Source organism: Triplophysa dalaica, chromosome 1 (genome assembly GCF_015846415.1).
Source record: "Triplophysa dalaica isolate WHDGS20190420 chromosome 1, ASM1584641v1, whole genome shotgun sequence".
Classification (NCBI taxonomy): Eukaryota; Metazoa; Chordata; class Actinopteri; order Cypriniformes; family Nemacheilidae; genus Triplophysa; species Triplophysa dalaica.
In genome coordinates, this window is record NC_079542.1 from 7,305,946 (window position 1) to 7,326,187 (window position 20,242).

Consider the following 20,242-nt stretch of genomic DNA (forward strand, 5'->3'; position numbering starts at 1 on the left):
GTGAGTAGACCAAAACTAAACCATTGGTGCTCTCCTAAAGATATAAACAACATGAGATGTAAGCAAACATCTTCATGTGCTCTTAAGTTAATTATAGTCTATGAGAAACAAATGAGATGTTACATTGTCTGTCCATTGCTGTCTGGATGCTGCAGTGTCCAATGCTGTGTGTGGTATTGTTTAACACAGGGTGGAGTCGGAAAAGAGCAGTCTTGTGACCTTCAGGGTCACGGTGTCAGGTTTGCTTAATCTGACTCTTTCTGATCCCTCAACACCTCCTACATCCAGGAAAGAGATGGACAAAGAGATGACACTGGACGAAAGCGGAGGAGAAGAAAGACAAAGAATGATGATGAAGTGGGAGCGTCCAGACACGCCGCTCCTCAGACTAAGAGTAAGGCATTGTCACAAATAAATCATTGGTAAAGAGGGAGGCGAGGGGATTTTCAGTGTTTGTATATGGTGACACCTCATGGTCACACATTTCACCACAGTTCACCTGTCACCTTCTCTGCACTAGCTCATATCTGTGTGGGAAAACATTCAGAGAATCTCCATGTGAACAAGTTTTATTGATCTGTTCACTCTTATGTCCCTCAAACTGAGCCAGACCACTGATAAGGATGTAGAAGGTCTCATGCACCACACAACACTCTTCTGTTTTTTCTTTCATTCTTTGCTTTCCAACACAAAACCTTTACTCAATATTTACATAGATGGAAACAAGGAAATAAAGTAGTAAAATAACAGCAGTGACCTTTGGTCTCCTTCCGTGTTTAAAGTTTATGCACATTGGTCTAAAAGGTATTGGATCTAAACAGTAAAAAAAATACTTAAAAATAAAATAAAAAAATACTTAAAACTAAATATATATATGTGACAGTGAGGTTCTTTGGATGATCACAGAGAGTCAAATAAGGAACCTCTTTTGTTCTTTCATTTCTCCTTTAAAGGGGTCAAATGACGCAAATACGTTTTTCAATGTCTTTGGTTTGTTGCCAATGCATGTGTAAGACACGTAAAATTGCAAAAATTATAGTGTCGGAACAAAAGATGCAATCTATCTAAAAGCGAATGCTGACCCAGGCCTGCCTGAAACGCCTTGTGTAACCACACCCCCACAAATCTACGTCAGTTCGTAGTATGTTTTAACTAAGACCGCCCAAATGTAAATGCAAGTAAGGTGTACCTGTCAGTACAATTGCTTTGGAACCTGATGTTTAATATATGGTAAGAGGTGTAACATTTCCATCACACGCTTGCAGTGTGCAACCAATCATTAAGCATTAGTAAACTGGCCAATCGTAGAAAACCTTGCTTTTCAGAGCGATGAGCTTTGTAAAGAATCTGCGCGTTTCAAAGGGGAGATACAAACATCCACAGTATGTGGAAAATACCTCGATTTTTAACCGTATATCGTGTATACACATTACATCTAAAACAAATGAAAATATTCGTTTCAGCCGTGTCATATGACCCCTTTAATACCCATCCATAAACTACTGGACAGACATTTAGCATGATGTGACGTATTGTGATGGCTTGTTTCTTATGTGCAGTCGCTTCGTATAGAAAAAAAAGGGGGAAATCAATACATATCCAGTTACCATAACTCGCTTATGTCCATTATAGACAGCGTGAGAATCTTATCATGGCTTCTGGGAGGTCAGGCAATATTTTATAGGCCTAAATGAAGCAGTGAACTTTTGACCTTGCATTACACTTATTTGGTTCTTTGCAACCGAGGCAGTTTTTTGTTACCCGAGACAAACACGAGTACATTAATATCCAGTTTAACATTTTGCTGGACAAAAACCAACTGTGTGTCGGGCTGTAATCTTTTACATGTACATCAACCAGTGTAGATTGTGTGACGTGTTTGGGATATAAGCATTGACATTGACATTTACCATAGTGCAGAAACTTTTTGTATGTAAAGGTGCTTACAATGCATTTAGGCTCACATTTATCTGTTTGGAAGATGCATGGAAAGTCAATTCAAACACAGGGTCACTATCAGATGAGATTAGTTAATAATTTAATTCTCCATTGATCAAAATTGGTCATTTGCTTCTAAAATATTATAGTGATATTGCCTACTTTAGGTTTCACATAAATAAAAACATATTATAAAAAAATGCTTTCACTGTTCTAGTGAGGTTTGTTGTCAAAAATGTATCTCTCATGCCACCTGCTGTCGAAAATGTAACCTTAGTCCTCCTGGGAGTAAGTAAAAACATACTAAAATGTTTAAAGTTTTGAAACATTTCAGATGTAAATGTATTTGTTCAGCACCTACAGTGAAAGACACAATACGTTTACCAGTAAAAGAAATAAAGACAACGTGTAAAATTGTTTGTTAAAATTTTCTATTTGAATCAAACATGGAAGTAATAGTATTCGTACCAGAATTTCTGAAGTATTTTTGTCTCCTTTAGCCTGTACCATTAAAAAACTACAGTGTTTTTTACTCCCCATTAAACAAATTAGAGAAACCACCACCACCAACAGGACTCGTGAAATATGTAAGGTAGAAACATTGAGACTTGAGTTGATCACAGTATATTTAGCAGCTGTTTTTAAAGTCCATTCCATGTAGAAGTGTGACGTTTTGAAAATCCTGTAAGATATTTTCCCATGCACACCACACTCACACATAAACAAGCAAACTGATCTTCGTAGAACATTTCAGTCATTCATACACCATTCCATTCAAGTCCACAAAACTACCTAAAAGACGAACGGCCATAAAAGTTTAGAAATGAACCAGTACAGGCAGCCACAGAAAACAAGTGGCTTTGGTGTATGAGGCCGTGGTGGTTAAAAAAAAGTTGCATTCTGGGATATGAGAATACGTTCACTCTAGAAGATGCCGGGCAACAAACGGTAGGGCACGGCGGCGGTGTAGCGTTCCCAATCCTTGCTGTATTTGCTACTGCAGCGGTGCTCATCACGTATGCAGCGATGTACCAGCAGGATGGTCATGTAGATGATGTAAAAATACGGCAACAAGTGCGTGCCGCCACAGGCCATGCAGTACGCCAGGGAGCCCATCAGGTCGCCCGTGTAGTTCATGTGGCGGGCCATTCCCCAGAAGGCTGATGTCATCAGCTTGCTTTTGTGAAGGCCACCATCGGACGATCGGTAGGAACACTCGATAAAAGTGGGCTTTTTTCCCCAGATTTTGCAGTTGCCCTCTGTGCGACGGAAAAGGTCTTTCTGATGGTTCGTTGCACGGAAGATGTAGTATCCCAGCAGACCCAGGATGAGGACTCCTGCAGCGTGGGGTGTGGATAGCTGGACTGGGTTGTAGACCAGGTAAAGTCCCTATAGAGAAGGTAACAGAAACATAAAAAGAAAGGGTACAGTAAGATCGATAAGGCATGGTAGATCTACATGGTGGATTTAGTTTTTTGCAGTGATAAGAGGATAAAACAATAGAAAGTTTTGTTGACTATTTATTAGGGGCCAAGTCCCCAAGTAGAGGTAGAGGTGGTACGCATTATTCATATGACTAAGTATGAGGTCTCTAGTACTCACTCTATCGCTCCACCAACAGTTCAAAAATGCACTTTTCAAAAGGCTTTAACTTTTGAACCCATTGATGTACAAAATTTGTACTCGGCGCGCGTCATGCAATCTTCACGCTCATCACATTCCATGCCTAACACTAAGACTCCACCCATTACAGTAGCGAGATAACCCGTGATGCTTGTATATATGAAGTGTACACTGTGATCACGTTCTTAGCTGTTGTTTACACATATATGTTTTCACCTACATATTGTTCTTGTGGCTTTGGGCTCTCATAGCTGCAACTTTGGTTATTGTTACATAATGCTACTTACACCTGTATCAGCTTTGATCTGCAGCCCGGTTGTGGGATCAACGGCGTGGACTCTTTGCATGCTGTGCATACATTTATGTAAATTGTGCCGTCTTACTTTGTTGTCACCTAATCTTCTCGACCTGTGTGGGTACACTGGGTAACGTGTGGGTACGCTTGGCAAAGTGTGGGCTTGGCCCCGGTGGTGCTGCTTGCAGCTCTTGATCCAAAAGTTTCTTTACTATTCCCTGGCACATAACTGTGAGCTCTCAGCTCAAATAAATAAATGTATTTTTTTGACATGGTGCAGGAAACCTCGCTGGACATCTGATGAGACGCACCTGCAGTGTATAAAGGAAAGGAAGCCAGACGCAGTCTCCCCAGCCCAGGTACCAGCCAAAGTGATCATGGCAGATGTCAATAGTTTTCAGGTACCAGGCTTCATTCCAGAAGAAGTCCAACACATAGATCACCTAAGAGCAATAAAAGATGTGTATTATACTCAGTAGGGATGGAAGAAATAGCTTTCCTGTGACCAATGGAGAAAGTCACTATAGCGCCCAGATCACGGGTGTGTTTCAGAGGGATTGTACATACTCATAGAAGGTACAGTTTTAGATAAAAAGTAAACATAATGTAGTTATCAAAATGAAGAATAAAAATAATTATGGCTTTTAAAGGAAGTAGCAAAAATAATGAGCAGATCTATCATATGTAATTCATCCAACTGTTCTATATTTTAAGGCATAGTTTAACCAAACGTGAAAATTATTTCATTATTTATTTACCCTCATGTTATTCCAAACCTGTATGACTTTCTGTCTTCTGCAGAACACAAAAGAACATATTTGAAAGAATGTTGGTAACCAAACAACACATGGCCACATTGACTTCTATTGTTTGCACACAAACCACAGAGACATTTCTCAGAATATTGGATCTTATATTCCACAGAACAAAGAATCATACATAGGTTATGAACTACATGAGGGTGAATAAATGACAGAATTTTGTCAGACCGCTTCAGTTGCAGATTATTTTAGCAGTTAGTTTGTAGTGTCACCTAGTGGCTAGATGACTCACTTGCAAAACGTTGACCAGGATCATGGAGTTTGTCACATAACCATATAGCTCTTGCTGTTTGGCAGCATATGACAGGTTGATAAGAGTCCACGCTACAATACCCGGCCGTCCATTAAAGAAAAGCTTAAAGTCGAACCATTTTCCTATCCGTGGGTTGAACTCAATTCCCATCATGTAATTATAAAAGATGTTGCCTGTGAATTTACTGCAAAAAAACAGGACAGTTAATGCATTTATGTACAGCATAAAATCAAAACCTCTGACAGTTTATTTATGATTCTTCAAATATATATTCTCACCAGTCCTCTGGATTGGTAGGAAACAGATAAGCTTTGAAAAAAACAAAAGTGGACACGAAATAGCCGAGGATGTTTGTGCACCACAACAAAGGGATCCAGTTGTCGATGATGATGGTTGGAGAAAACCAGTGGAAGTATTGTGCATTGGCCACCCATAAAACATGACTTATTATCCAGCACTGTAGACCGTTGATCTCATATTTATTTATTAGGCCTAGGAGAAAAAACAACCACACTATCAGACTGAAACATTGACACGGGTGGTCAAAGTGAGCCCATGAGATTGGATTTTCTACACTATCAAGCACTGCTGACTAATCTAAATCTATTGATCCCTCTACCTGCTGGTGTTCGGGCACCATCCTGAACTCCTCCCACGTAGCCTGGCAAGATCTTGTGCAAAATATCTGGAATGAACATGTACAACACCACCTAGTGCAGAGACAACTTAGTATTACGATTCATGCTGAAATATCATATTCATCATGTACGACACTACATTATTTTAAATAATGATCTAGTTCTCTCCACCTGAAAAGTGACCCATGTGGCGTAGATCTTGGCAGCAGTCCATGTGAAGGAAGGGGCTCGATTCCAGATGGTGAGCAGGGTGGCATCACCATTGTAGAGGTCCAGTAATGGATGGGTGACGGAGCACTGGTACTGATCGCATGCCATGACGAAGAAAAACACGATAAAGGGGGCGAGACACAGCAGCAGGATCACGGCTGTCAGAGAGAACCAATCCACCTCCCTACAGAGAAGATGAACATATGTGACAATAGAACATGTGATGACATCACTTTGAAAGTAGACATCAAACCACTGTTATGAACCTCAGTCCAGTCATGTAAGCATTTATATATGAAGAGCTGTATTTTTGGTGTTATTATGGCTTAAATCAAAACCAACCAACTGTAGTTTAATTTATATTATTTGGAATGCACAACAAAAGACATGATTTTGAAAGAAAAAAAAACGAGTTATCTCATTTTGGAACAAAACTCTTCATATACTTTATGCATATAGCATCATTAATTTGTGGGAGTTAATATTCAATATATTTATTGTCCCAAACATTGCAACTTTACTGGACTGGTAATTGCTTTTTTAATCCTTCGATATATGTCTATATTTAGTTTGGTGAAGCTAGTAACTGCTTTCTGTATAAGTCAAATATTGTTGTTGAACATAAAGTATGCACACTTTTGAGATAATCAATAAGTATGCATGCTTGTTCAATCAGAATCCTTAAAATACTTAATCTGGTTAGTTTTACCTGTACTGAGGTCAAACTTAACTCACATAAGCTAAGCCATAGATATTGAATATCTGAACACAAACAACAAATTGAATTAAGGTTTAGCAAAGTTGTTCAAAAATGTTTATTTCAAAAAAAGATAACATTATCAAAGGTTTGCATATTGAACATGACTAATGTCCAGACTGAAACTTCAGCTTACATACTGTATACAATACCACTGTCCTAACAATACCATACTGACAATACTATACAATACCATATCTACTAACCATATAGAAAAAAACATTGTGCGTATCATTTTTACAAGAAGACAGCAGGCCCTTACCATGCTCTTCCCCACTGTGCTGGCTCTTCCGCATGGTTTCCTGCACCAGCCCCTGCTCCATTGGCACTGGCCCTATGGCGCTTTCTTACAGAGCTGCCTGTCGTCATGGATGTCTGATGGGGTGAGATTTAAGAAAAAAAGAATAAAATTGTGGAAAAGAATATAGAACAACCTCTAAGATCTAAACCTGCAAACCAATTCACATGAGCCTCCCCACTGATTTGGTGTAAAGGGGAGAACAAAGTGCACCAGGCCTTCATAATAAAGATAACAAATGCAGATAATAAGTCAAATGTATATTACATATGACATTTGCATCGGTTGTGCGGCAACTTAAAGAGCACAGTTCATGATTTTGAATGGAATGATCCATATAACATAATAAAATATTTTAATTATTTTACCATAGTTATTTGTATGGTTATACAAATGGTTATCAGTCTGTCAATAAAAATGATTGCTGCACGTGTACTACAATAAACCCATTGATTATGCAGTTTAAAATGTGCATGTTAAAAAGTAATTTATGAAAAGTTGCAGCCTTAGGAAATGCAATCTTATTTTTTGTCAGATTGACTATCAATTTGAATTTAAAACAAAAGTAAAATATAGTTGAACCATAAGATCATTTATTTTCATAAACAATATGAAAGGAAAAATGTTGAGCTGTCAAGAGCGTACAGTAATTTAAGTGACGTAATTCATACTTTTGGCAAAACAAACTGAGAACTCCTTGATCAAATCTGCAATAAAACCGAATTCAATAGTGAAATGCGACTCCAATCCTCAGAAAGCATCCTGCGAAGGATTACAGTCATTGTCAATGTCATTACAATGAATATCCATGAGACTATAATAACTAATCTTTACATGAAAGCAGTTTGTGTTGCACAACGTCTTAAGTAACGTTATATGCTGTGGCTGAAAAATAATAGGGAATGACGTGAGCGTGCATGTTTCGTCAAGTTTACAGTAACGTGAGATCCATTACGTCGAACAATTATACGCAAATAAACTTGCATTAGTGACTGGAGAAGAAAAGGAAGTGAATAGAATAACAACTGATACTGTCATTTACTGGGCTGCACGTGCAATGCATAATTCTTGTCAATCGTACAAAAAGAAGATTACATTATAATACGTTAATTGACAAAAACAACTGTATATAACATACAAATATCACAATACTTACAGTTATATGGCTGATGCTGCGCCACTACTAACGTTGCCCAGATGTTCAGTGATGTAACGTGAAAAGGGGAGTGTCTAGCCACACTAACCCCACCCACAATCGGTTTAATGACCAATTGAAGAAAAGCGAAAACCATACTCATGTCTGTGATTGGACAACCGAGACCTGAACCCATAAGCGCCTGATGAGCTCAGCCACAGGCACGAGCCATCCAGGAATGAGCCCTATTTTGTTGTCAAGAGCATCCATGTGCACCACATTTACGCAGTGCCACTTGAAACTGTTATTCGTTAATCATCAAGAAAATATCTAATATTTGAAGAATGCCTTTTTGAAAAGTTATAAAAGAAGATAGACTTATTTTAAAATAGCATTGATCCGCTGCTATCTGTGCAGCACACTTGACTGTTTTTTATAATTAGTATGCTTAATCTACATGACTTTTATTTTGAAGTAAATAGTAACCAAGGGCTTTGTGAGTAACCTTTGAAGAACGGAAATACATTCAACAAAATAAAGGTTTTTACACGCTGAGTGTCAAGTGCAAACTTTGTTTTCATACATTCAAATAATTCCTCGCAGTGTGAAATGGGTCGCAAGGTTACATTAGCGACTTGCTCCTTGAATCAGTGGGCGTTGGATTTTAATGGCAACCTGTCCAGAATCCTTAAAAGTAAGTTTTTATAGTTGTAGACTTGTGGTTTCACGTTACTAAGTTACAGTAGTTTGAACTGTCTGTTGAGTGCCTATGATCTTAAATTGACCTCGTCCTCATGTGTACATCGACATTATTTCACCAAACAGGTATAGAGATTGCCAAGAAGGAGGGAGCAAAATACAGACTGGGGCCAGAGTTGGAGATCTGGTAATACTGTATTCTTGAACCCATAAACTATGAATATTAGGACACCATGTTAAGCATTTCACTGTAATGTGTAATTCGTGATATATAATGCTTTGGTGAGTAATTTGAGTAATTCAGCAATGTTCTCAAAGAAATTGCAGTTTACATTTTTTTTATTACATACCTTTTCACAGGATTAAGTAAATAGTAAGGTGTTCAAGTACAGCTGTAAACTGATGATGGGTTAATGTTTCTTTAGTGGCTATGGCTGTGCAGACCATTTCTACGAATCTGACACTTTGCTCCACTGCTTCCAAGTCCTGAAGTCACTCTTGGAATCTCCTTTGACCCAAGACATTATCTGTGATGTGGGAATGTAGGTTGTGGGCTCTACAGTGTTTTTGCATTGAGTTAACAAACAATACATGCTACATAGTGTTTTTAAAATTCATAAAGTTCAACTAGTAGAACATTTGTTTTGTTTTTTCTATAGGCCTATTATGCATCACAATGTTCGATATAACTGCAGAGTCATCTTCCTGAACAAGTAAGATTTTGTTACATGTATATACAGTGAATTAAACAACTTCGATTAATGACCAGCAAAACAATAAGATTATATTTAATATTGTCACAGAAAGATACTGTTGATTCGTCCGAAAATGCTCTTGGCGAATTATGGCAACAACAGAGAATTTCGATGGTTTTCACCCTGGAGTCAACCCAGGTCAGTATCCTTGTAAAAAGTTAAAGTGACTGAAATATATTGAATTACAATCAGCACAGAATGAATTTAAATGGATGAGATGTTACCATTATTAAACTTTCTGACTTAACAGGCTTGTAGAGGAGTACTTTTTACCAAGAATGATTCAGGATGTGACGGGACAGGTAAAGTATTACAAACTTAACCACCTGTTGCACAAGTTATTTCATAGCATAAGAATCCACAAAAGACATTTCATAATACTGAAAGATCCATCTTATAGATCTACAATTTGAGTCCAGCTTCACTAAATCTTTCTCCGTCAGGAACTTATTTAACCTGGAAATATCAACTCCGTTGTTATGAGTCAATACTTTAGCCCAACCACCAGGGAGATATAGAGCTGAAGGGAAGAACAGCAGGCAGGAGACCAAGTGATGTTAAATAATCTGAAAAATGATTTATTGAATATTCTCAGTTGTGCGTTAACGCTCTGTCAAGCTTTGTCAAACTTCGTCTGACTAGAAACAGATTCAATATGTGTTTTAAACCATGATTTCAGTATCAAAACATTGTCTCATGACATTATTCTGAACCTTTAGGATGAGACCAATGGATACTGATATCACCCTAAGAGACAATACAACTCCCAACCAGGTTAAACAACAGGAACGTTAGAAACAAATAACACAAATAGAAGTGAATAATAAAATAAATGAATGAAGACAGATGAATATTGTAATTAATGAGATAAAGGAAATAAAACAAGAAACAAGTGTTTCTAGATCTATCAATACTGACTGTCCTAATTGTCATGTTATATATTATCCATTGCAAGCTTGAAATGTAGACCTCCATTTGTTCAATAGATAAAATAAGACATTTTTTAACTATTAATCTCATTTTAACTGATCTCATCATCACTTGCAGTCCACAGTACCATTTGGAGATGGGGTGCTGTCCACCAAGGACACCTGCATAGGGAGTGAGATTTGTGCTGAACTGTGGTACCCCAGAAGGTATTCCACTACAAAAATAGTCACCTATCTTTATAATGCGTTTTAAATGATAATTTAACATTTACATTTAGTCATTTAACAGAAATGTTTCATCTTCTATCCAAAGCGACTTACAAATGAGCTAAACTATGGAAGCTATTGGAACAACATAAGGACAACAAAAAGCATAAGTGCAATAAAACTGTTCCCAAATAGCCTACCACCGTATACAAAGCTTAGGTTTTTCTTTTGGTTAGAATGATGAAAAAAGAGAAAGTCAGATCTGATCGGTCAGATCAACCAGAGTCAACCACCAATCTTTAGCAAGAATTTAGATATTTTAACAGTTTCATTTCTTTGAGTACTGTAATCGAAACTTTGTGGTGTAAATGAAGTTTCCAAATATATTTCTCAAGACCTTTGAACTTTTTGTTATTTTTTCTTTAGTCCACATGTTGACATGGGTTTGGATGGTGTTGAGATCTTTACCAATTCCTCTGCAAGCTATCATGAGCTACGCAAGGCTGACCACAGGGTAAATTTGGTGAAATCTGCCACCACAAAGGTAAATCCATTCAGCAAGCACGTTTGTGTTATGTGTTGTTTATATTTGATGTGGCATGTTTGATAGGAACTCTCAAAGCTCATAAATGAAATAACTCTGTTATGTTTTATCATTGAGCGTTCCAATTAATATCAATCAAACTGCAGTGGGTTTGTTTTGATTTAAGCTATAATAACTCAAAAAATGCAGCTAACTAACACAATAAACCACAAAAAAACATGATAACAATAAAAATAATGATTTTTTTTGAGGGAGTTACAGTATCTCCTTTCGGAAGCAAAGTCTTCATATATACAGTACAGTACTGTTTTGCTTGCAGCTTTTATTCCAAATTTCAGAAAGTGACACTGAGTTTATGTTTCAGAGTGGAGGGATCTATCTATTTGCCAACCAGAAGGGCTGTGATGGAGACCGCTTGTACTATGATGGATGTTCTATGATAGCTATTAACGGAGATATTGTTGCCCGGGGAGCACAGTTCTCCCTTGAAGATGTGGTAAGATCAAATCCAATTAACTCATAGGCCGTATTTATTCTGTTACAATATCTGTATATAGAATGGTGAAACGTTCTTTCCCTTGACCTGCAGGAGGTTGTCACAGCCACTCTTGATCTGGAAGATGTGCGCAGTTATCGTGGAGAGAGATGTCACCCTCATATGGTCAGCAACGCTGGAAAACATAAAGTATTTTAAATCTGCATATCATGTCTTGATCATACTTTTATTTTTCCTGTATAGGAGTATGAACACAAACCCTACCAGAGGATCAAAACAGACTTCTCACTGTCCAGCTGTGGTGATATGTGTCTGCCCACACCTCAGCCTGTGAAGTGGACTTTCTACACCCCGGAAGAAGAGATCAGGTAACAAGATTGACCAAACCCTACAGTATACCTACATTCTATGGATTGCTAAGAAATGCTATTGTCTTGTGCGCCCTCTAGTGGCGCTTTTGTATAACTTCATGTATTTGCATAAATGCTCAAATAAAATAAGAACACTTTAATTTTAAATCAGGGTGAGCATGCTGCATTTGAACTATAATACAAATAAAAAATAAACTCTCAGGCATAAGCTGGAAAAGATGGAATTTTACCAACATAAGTTTTGTACAAAATTGGGATTTTGTAATAGTGTTAACTTTGTTATCATGTTTATGGACGTTATTTCAGTCTTGGTCCTGCCTGTTGGTTATGGGACTACCTCAGGAGAAGTGGACAGGTGTGTGTTTACAGGTTCCTCAGTAGATGTAAATACTCTGTATGTTTGTGCTTGGTTATTTTCTGAATGAAAATATCTGCTATAATGAAATGTAATAAATTCGGTGCAAACATACACTGTGATAAATAAATACGTCACAAAATAATAAATAATTACTTAAACAAACTGCTATAGTGAGAATGAGTTTGGTGGCAGAGTCCCGATGTCATAGATGTGTTTGTAACTATTTGTATTTTTTCAGGCCGGCTTCCTTCTTCCTCTCAGTGGCGGTGTAGACAGTTCATCAAGTTCCTGTATTGTGTTCTCCATGTGTGTGCAGATCTGCCAAGCGGTCAGCCAAGGCAGTAAGACATATACAGTACACTACAAACATAAGAAGCACTTAATTCTTAGGCCTTATTACAGTAGTTACAGTTGTGTTCAAAATTATTCAACCCCCAATGCTGTAAATGGTTTTAGGGAATTTAATGTACATTTGTAATTGTATTCAGAATGAAATCCTACAAGGACTTCTTAAAGAACCATATGCAACTAAAATGACATCAATTAGTTTTGTAATACAGTAGTAAATGTTTATTTTGTGAATTCTTCATTGACATAATTATTCAACCCCTTAAAGACTACCACTCTGAAGAACAGAGGTTCAATGAAGTGTTTTCAATCAGGTATTGAAAACACCTGTGGATATCAGGGAGCAGCAATAAAGCCTAATATGCACCAATTAGGCAGCTTTAAAATGACTGTGATACTCAGCTCCTTCTAAACATTTACTGGTGTGGTTACAAACATGGTGAGGTCAAGAGAATGGTCCAGGAAGACAAGAGAACAGCAGGTGATTACTCTTCACAGGAAGGGCAATGGCGATAAGAAGATTGCAAAGATGTTAAACATACCAAGAGACACCATAGGAATCATCATTCGCAAATTCAAGGCAAAGGGCACTGTTGAAACGCTACCTGGTCGTGGCAGAAAGAAGATGCTGACTTCAACTGCTGTGCGCTACCTGAAGCGTAGAGTGGAGAAAAATCCCCGTGTGACTGCTGAGGAACTGAGAAAAGAATTGTCAGATGTGGGTACTGAAGTTTCTGCTCAGACAATACGCCGCACCCTGCGTAATGAAGGTCTCCATGCCAGAACTCCAAGGCGCACCCCCTTGCTGTCCCCAAAGAATAAGAAGAGTCGACTGCAGTATGCCAAAAGTCATGTGAACAAACCACAGAAGTTTTGGGATAGTGTTCTGTGGACTGATGAAACAAAATTAGAACTGTTTGGGCCCATGGATCAACGCTATGTTTGGAGGAGGGCCAATGAAGAAAAGAACACCTTGCCTACTGTGAAGCATGGCGGGGGGTCAATCATGCTTTGGGGCTGTTTTGCTTCTGCAGGTACTGGGAAGCTTCAGCGTGTGCAAGGTACCATGAATTCTCTTTAGTACCAGGAGATATTGGATGACAATGTGATGCAGTCCGTCACAAACCTGAGGCTTGGAAGACGTTGGACCTTTCAACAGCACAATGATCCCAAGCATACCTCCAAGTCCACTAGATTATGGTTGCAGATTAAAGGCTGGAACATTTTGAAGTGGCCATCACAGTCACCAGACTTAAATCCGATTGAGAACCTCTGGTGGGACTTAAAGAAAGCAGTTGCAGTGCGCAAGTCTAAGAATGTGACTGAACTGGAGGCTTTTGCCCATGATGAATGGGCGAAGATACCCGTAGATCGCTGCAAGACACTTGTGTCAAGCTATGCTTCACGTTTAAAAGCTGTTATAACTGTAAAAGGATGTTGTACTAAGTACTAAGATTGAATGTCACTTGAATAAAACTGATAATGATGTGAGCTCAGAAAAGACATTTGTGGTTATTTCATTATAAATGTTATGTTATATTTGTCTGACCTACACGTGCCTCTTTGATTTAATTGTAAGCAGGATGACTGAAGGATCATAATCAATGTCAAATCGACCAAAACAATCAATTTCAGTGGGGGTTGAATAATTTTGAACACAACTGTATCTCTAACAACGCTTCCCATCCTTGTTAGATTCTCAAGTGTTGGAAGACGTGCAGCGTGTGGTGAACGATTCTTCTTACCGGCCCGATGACCCACATGAGCTGTGTGGACGTCTTTTCACCACATGCTACATGGCTAGTGAAAACTCCTCACAGGACACACGCAACAGAGCCAAGGAGCTCGCGTCTCAGATCGGCAGGCAAGCGGATGAGTTTTATTTTGTATTAGAAAAAAATATTGCAGTACAAAAACGTTTGTAATTGTGCAATGATTATGGTGAGCTTGAACTCATCTTTCTGTACTCATACTTCTCATAGCAATCACCTTAATATCAATATTGACATGGCAGTGAAAGGCATGCTGGGAATCTTCTCCATGGTGACAGGAAAGTGGCCTCAGTTTCGCGCTAACGGGGGAAGTCCCAGAGAGAACTTGGCACTGCAGAATGTTCAGGTCAAATGAACCCTCATCATAATTATTAATTATGTAAAGATTTATCACACACTTGAAATCATAATTTCTTTACTCCAAATGTAAATGAAAACTGCAATTTTATAACATTTTTGTTTTGTTCAGCTAAATAATAGTTTGGTTGACCCCTAGAAAGTCTCAGTCTAAGAAGTGTGTTAACATTTCCCAACTCGCATTTGGTCATTGACAAGTTCCATTTTTATCATTAATTAATAGTTTCAAATGATCTCTGACATCACAAAAACAGAATGCAGACTTGTGAAAGCACATAGTGCAAAATGTTGCAAATTCGCTTACTTTGACAATAGCTGTTTGCTGGCATTGTAACACAACCACCACAGTTTTCACAGCAAGTTAGCAGTTAGACACCCCAAGCTTCAAGAAACCTTTTGCATTTGCTGAGCAGGAGTAACGCTGTAACATTTTTTTTTACCATTTCCAGGACATATGTGCTTTAGATCGACCTGTTTGAATAAAGCTATTGTTACTGATGTTACAGATTTTCAAATCTTGGATTAGACAGCTCGGTTGAATTTGCAAAAGTATATTCCTAGTTCATCTTGTGATTATGAAGTAAGGTATACAGTAAATTACATGGCACTTTAAGGTAGTTTCAAGTACCATATTCGACTGTGGTTCTTGTCTAAAAGATTATATTGATTTGCAAACCTACATATTTATTGCACATCCTTTGGACTGAATTGTTTCTGTTATTCATCAACACAGGCTCGTATCAGGATGGTTTTGGCCTATCTCTTTGCTCAGCTCTGCCTGTGGGCTCAGGGGAGACCTGGTGGTTTGTTAGTTCTTGGTTCCGCGAATGTGGACGAGAGGTTTGTCATGACTTTCATTTCATTTGTCACTGTTCGGTTTGCCACTGTCTAACAGTATTGTTTGTTTAATCAGTTTAACCGGATACTTCACAAAGTACGACTGTTCCAGTGCAGATATCAACCCCATCGGGGGTGTTAGTAAAATGGACTTGAAGGGCTTCCTACAATACTGCGTAAAACGCTTCCAGCTCACAGCCCTCATAAGGTGTGTATCAGGTGTTACAGAATCAATGAGACTTGAAAGCATCCTATAAATTATAGTCCACCCAAACATGAGCATCTGAAATGAATGAAAATTCAAGGCGAGATTAACAGTAAATGTATTTTGTCCACACAAAATGAAAATTAAGAGTCTGAGGAACTGAGGAAACAAGGTCATGTTTGGTTTTTTTATATTGAGCCTAATGTTATTAACCCTGATAACATTATGTTTGTTACACTATGAAAGAATTTTAGTTTTGAGGTGAACTATTCCTTCAATATTATCTTGTGAGACTAGAACAGTACCATGGTTTGTCACCTTCTGTGCAGCATCCTGGAAGCTCCGCCCACTGCAGAGCTCGAACCACTGACTGATGGGAAGGTGGTCCAGACGGATGAGGTAAAACTGAGTTATCACAACAGTCCAGGCCCATTTACTAATAAAATGATTAATTGTAGAGGGACGAAAATAGCATAGACTTCACCAGGAAGGGTAAATGCAAATTGTACCTATGATGCTTTGAAAGAGCAGATCTTGTCTGTTAGTCAGAGCCCAGATCTCAATACATCTATTGCTATTTTTTACAAGCAAATCTGTGAACCGTGTGCAAAACCGAAACATGTTTATTCCAAAACACTTTCAAATTCGTGTTAAGGTAGCTCCAAAACATACAGTTGTCCTTGAGTCTTTTCTAGTGGTTTTAAATCAAAATATGTTCTACGAATGATTATATTTTTATGAAAAGTGAATAGTAAATATTTCTATTCTATACATTTCTATTCGTATAGCTTTCCTTACATACATCCACAAATATGTAGACAAATACTTGTACAGTCCCCTGACCTTATGCACACGCCTCTGTGACCCCCATTCAACAGGCTGACATGGGAATGACCTACTCGGAGCTCTCTGTGATTGGCAAACTCAGGAAGATCTCCAAGTGTGGCCCATACAGCATGTTTTGCAAGCTCATCCACTCATGGAAAGGGGCATTTTCACCCTCCCAGGTCAAACACGCTCTCTGACTATATGGCAGTACAAAAACATGCTTGACAAATGTTACAGTTACATTGTAGTGCTTTTCAAAGTACTCCTCTGTATTATTTTTAGAGTTGAACGCCTCTTTTTGGTTGTTGCAGGTGGCTGCTAAAGTGAAACACTTTTTTAGGGTGTACTCAATCAACAGACACAAGATGACAACTGTAACACCTTCTTATCATGCAGAAAATTACAGCCCAGATGACAATCGCTTCGACCTCCGTCCTTTCCTCTATAACACACGGTGGGATTGGCAGTTCCGCTGCATCGATGACGAGGTCAGCATTACCATACTTGTCAATGCATAGTACTGTTCTTCACTACAGAGAAGACAAGCTTATACAATATTTGTGTTTTGTTGTATAGGTGGCTGTGATTGAGAGAGATGGTGGTACTTTGTAGCTGTTAACAGATTCACACTCCATTGATCAATGGTCTAAAGATCCATCCGTCCAATGATGGGGAAGCAAACATTGAGTACCCCACACTCCTTTACCTCCTATCACCTTTGATAGCTGTGATGTTATTAATTTAATGACTAAGCAATTGCAAATACTGTGTTTGATCATTGATACACAGCACTATATGAATGACAGATAAGAGAAACATTTATGATAAACAGATAGTGCCTGATGTCTTTTATTGTGATTGAATAATTTGCTGAGGAACCAATTGTTTGGATCGTTTGAGGCGTATAGTGTAAGAGATGCTGTTAACTAGGGTCAGTTCACACAGAAGCCTTAGGACTGCGACTTATGCTGTATTTAAACAGACAGTTTAAATTTCCAACATTAATTGTTTCATTCTGATTTTTGATCATGTCAACCTGTTTTCAGAGGTGGACAGTACCGAATTAAATTTAGTACTGTTCTGTACTTAAAGTGATACTTCACCCAAAAATGAAAATTCTGTCATCATGTGAAAGAATTTACATTTTTGGTGAAGTATCCCCTTAAGTATGTTTTTTTGAGTATCTGTAATTTACTTGAGTATAATTTTTTCTGAGTACTTGTTACTTTAACTCCACTACATTTGTAAAAAGGTCCAAAATTAGAAAGTCGTTTTTATGTAGCTGGATTCCTGTGTAAACAATTTTTCTGGCATGATCTGACAGGACCTTTCACAAGTAATTTAGTGTTTTTAAGCTTGTGGTTTTCCAGCCAGCTTTGAATGGCCATTCGGCAGATTTTTTTATGCAAATCTGGCAACCCTGGGTTCCTCCCCAATAAACTAATGTAAACGTCAGCACTATAACACAGCTGAAAACGTTTAAGACTATAGAACTATAAAGGACAAAAAAGGAACAAATTCAAGGTAAAGTGTGATATGGTCACCTGTGTGTGCAACTATGTGTGATGCATTGCTTTGAACAACGGCTACCATCAGTAAAAGATCATAGAAGACAATAGCCATGTTTCCATTCAGTTTTTGCCCTGTTTTGTTATCGACAAAGCAAATGTTGACAAAAGTGTTGCTGTTTCAGTCCAGTTGTTCTTTTACCAATAAATATGGTGTGTAATGATGTCATACCTTAAAAAAAAATCATTGTCGCTTAAGTTTTGTTATATTGCTAAAAATTTCTGCCCTTTAGGCGTTTCCATACCTCATTTTGGTAATATCTCAAATTCGTAGGCCTTTTGCATCCCAAACATCAGTATCTACACATTTACCATTTTCTCTCCATAGTAACCATAGTATTTTTTAAACTTTGGTAATACAAATGGTAATAAATTCAACACGTGGCTTCAACTTTACTATATACAAGAACTTACTGGTAAATTGCTATTTAAACTCGTAAATGAAAAATAAAAAATAAAAATGCTCATAAATATACTGACCAAAATACTTCCCCGGGGTCTCCTCCCAGTGGGACATGCCTGGAACACCTTCCCGGGAAGGCATCCAGGGGGCATCCGGAAAAGATGCCCGAGCCCCCTCAACTGGCCCCTCTCGATGTGGAGGAGCAGCGGATCTACTCTGAGCTCCTCCCGAGTAACCGAGCTTCTCACTCTATCTCTAAGGGATCGCCCAGCCACCCTGTGGAGTGTATATTCAATATATTATTGCAAATATTGTTCACAAATCTGTCTTAATCTGTGTTAGTGAGCACTTCTCCTTTGCCGAGATAATTCATCCACCTCACAGGTGTGGCATATCAAGATGCTGATTTGACAGCATGATTTTTGCACAGGTGTGCCTTAGGGTGGCCAGTCTAAAATGTGCAGTTTTACTGTAATGGGGGTTCCAAAAACCAGTCAGTATCTGGTGTGACCACCATTTGCATTCGCATAGAGCTGATCAGGTTGTTGATTGGGGCTTGTGGAATGTTGCTCCACTCTTCTTCAATGGCTGTGCAAAGTTGCTGGATAATTGCAGGAACTGGAACACGCTGTCGTATACGCCGATCCAGAGCATCCAAAAAATGCTTAATGGGTGACATGTCCGGTGTGTATGCTGGCCATGCAAGAACTGGGATGTTTTCAGCTTCCAGGAATTGTGTACAGATCCTTGCAACATTTGGCCGGGCATTATCATGCTGCAGCATGAGGTAAAAGTTGTGGATGAAAGGCACAACAAAGGGCTTGAGGATCTGGTCACAGTATTTCTGCGTATTAAAAATGCCATCATTAAAATGCACCTGTGTCTTTTGTCCATTACATAGACCTGCCCATTACATAACCCCCCCTCCACCATGGACCACTCGATCCACAAGTTGACATCAGCAAACCGCTCACCCACAAGACTATATAGAGGCTTTCTGCCATCTGCCCTGTAGCCTACAGTGAAAACGGGGATTCATCCGTGAAGAGTTCACCTCTCCAAAGTGCCAGATGCCATCGAATGTGAGTATTTGCCCATTCAAGTCAGTTGCGACGACAAACTGCAGTCAGGTCGAGACCCAGATGAGGACGACGAGCATTCAGATGAGCTTCCCTGAGATAGTCTCTGACAGTTTGTGAAGAAATTTGTTGGTTATGCAAACCGATTAAACAATGCACCACTGACATAAAGGAAATTAAATCTTAATACTTATAAAAGCACGCACTTCTGTACCTTTACTCAAGTAAGAATCTGTCTTTACAACTTTTACTTGTAGTTAGTTCACTTTGAGTAATATTTGACCAGTAGTATCTTTCGCTCAAGTAAGGAAGTGGTATCTCATGTGTTTTAACCTTTTTCTTGTTTTTACAGGTATACTTTTTGTTGTTTGGCTTACAGTCAATATGTCTCATGTACAGCTGCTTTGAAAATTGTAAAAAGCACTACATAAATGAAGTTGAGTTGAGTGTACTTCGTCCGCCTTTGTTCACATGATTGAAAAAAGATGACATCTGTCAGGTAAGGTTCAGTCATGCAA

General features: G+C 38.5%; 2 protein-coding genes across 2 annotated transcripts; one reads left to right on the forward strand and one right to left on the reverse strand.

Moving 5' to 3' along the window:
• Positions 1-2,184: 2,184 nt before the first annotated feature.
• On the reverse strand, positions 2,185-8,105 carry dhcr7 (7-dehydrocholesterol reductase). The gene is made up of 8 exons (XM_056749464.1): positions 7,990-8,105; positions 6,798-6,910; positions 5,740-5,962; positions 5,550-5,640; positions 5,209-5,422; positions 4,910-5,114; positions 4,168-4,299; positions 2,185-3,327 (listed from the first exon to the last, which is right to left on the reverse strand). Exons 2-8 carry the CDS (start codon positions 6,902-6,904, stop codon positions 2,863-2,865), a joined length of 1,437 nt encoding a protein of 478 aa, XP_056605442.1. The 5' UTR covers positions 6,905-6,910; positions 7,990-8,105; the 3' UTR covers positions 2,185-2,862.
• Positions 8,106-8,505: 400 nt separating this feature from the next.
• nadsyn1 (NAD synthetase 1) lies at positions 8,506-18,413 on the forward strand. Its single transcript, XM_056759153.1, has 21 exons — positions 8,506-8,662; positions 8,794-8,854; positions 9,093-9,209; positions 9,327-9,380; positions 9,471-9,560; positions 9,673-9,724; positions 10,470-10,558; positions 10,985-11,102; positions 11,467-11,598; positions 11,692-11,763; positions 11,842-11,966; positions 12,276-12,324; positions 12,566-12,668; positions 14,371-14,539; positions 14,658-14,793; positions 15,538-15,644; positions 15,718-15,849; positions 16,176-16,245; positions 16,725-16,853; positions 16,986-17,162; positions 17,251-18,413. The coding sequence occupies exons 1-21, from the start codon at positions 8,578-8,580 to the stop codon at positions 17,284-17,286; spliced, it is 2,103 nt and encodes a 700-aa protein (XP_056615131.1). The 5' UTR covers positions 8,506-8,577; the 3' UTR covers positions 17,287-18,413.
• Positions 18,414-20,242: the final 1,829 nt, after the last annotated feature.

Bases quoted from the DNA above. Each gene is read 5' to 3' on its own strand.
- dhcr7 (XM_056749464.1), bottom strand. From the start codon at position 6,904: ATGACGACAGGCAGCTCTGTAAGAAAGCGCCATAGGGCCAGTGCCAAT. The intron at 5,423-5,549 runs GTAGAGGGATCA...TTTTTCTCCTAG, and splicing joins TGGTGCCCGAACACCAGCAG to GCCTAATAAATAAATATGAG. The intron at 3,328-4,167 runs GTGCGTCTCATC...CCTTCTCTATAG, and splicing joins CTTTCCTTTATACACTGCAG to GGACTTTACCTGGTCTACAA.
- nadsyn1 (XM_056759153.1), top strand. From the start codon at position 8,578: ATGGGTCGCAAGGTTACATTAGCGACTTGCTCCTTGAATCAGTGGGCG. The intron at 12,325-12,565 runs GTGTGTGTTTAC...GTATTTTTTCAG, and splicing joins ACCTCAGGAGAAGTGGACAG to GCCGGCTTCCTTCTTCCTCT. The intron at 17,163-17,250 runs GTCAGCATTACC...TTTGTTGTATAG, and splicing joins TCCGCTGCATCGATGACGAG to GTGGCTGTGATTGAGAGAGA.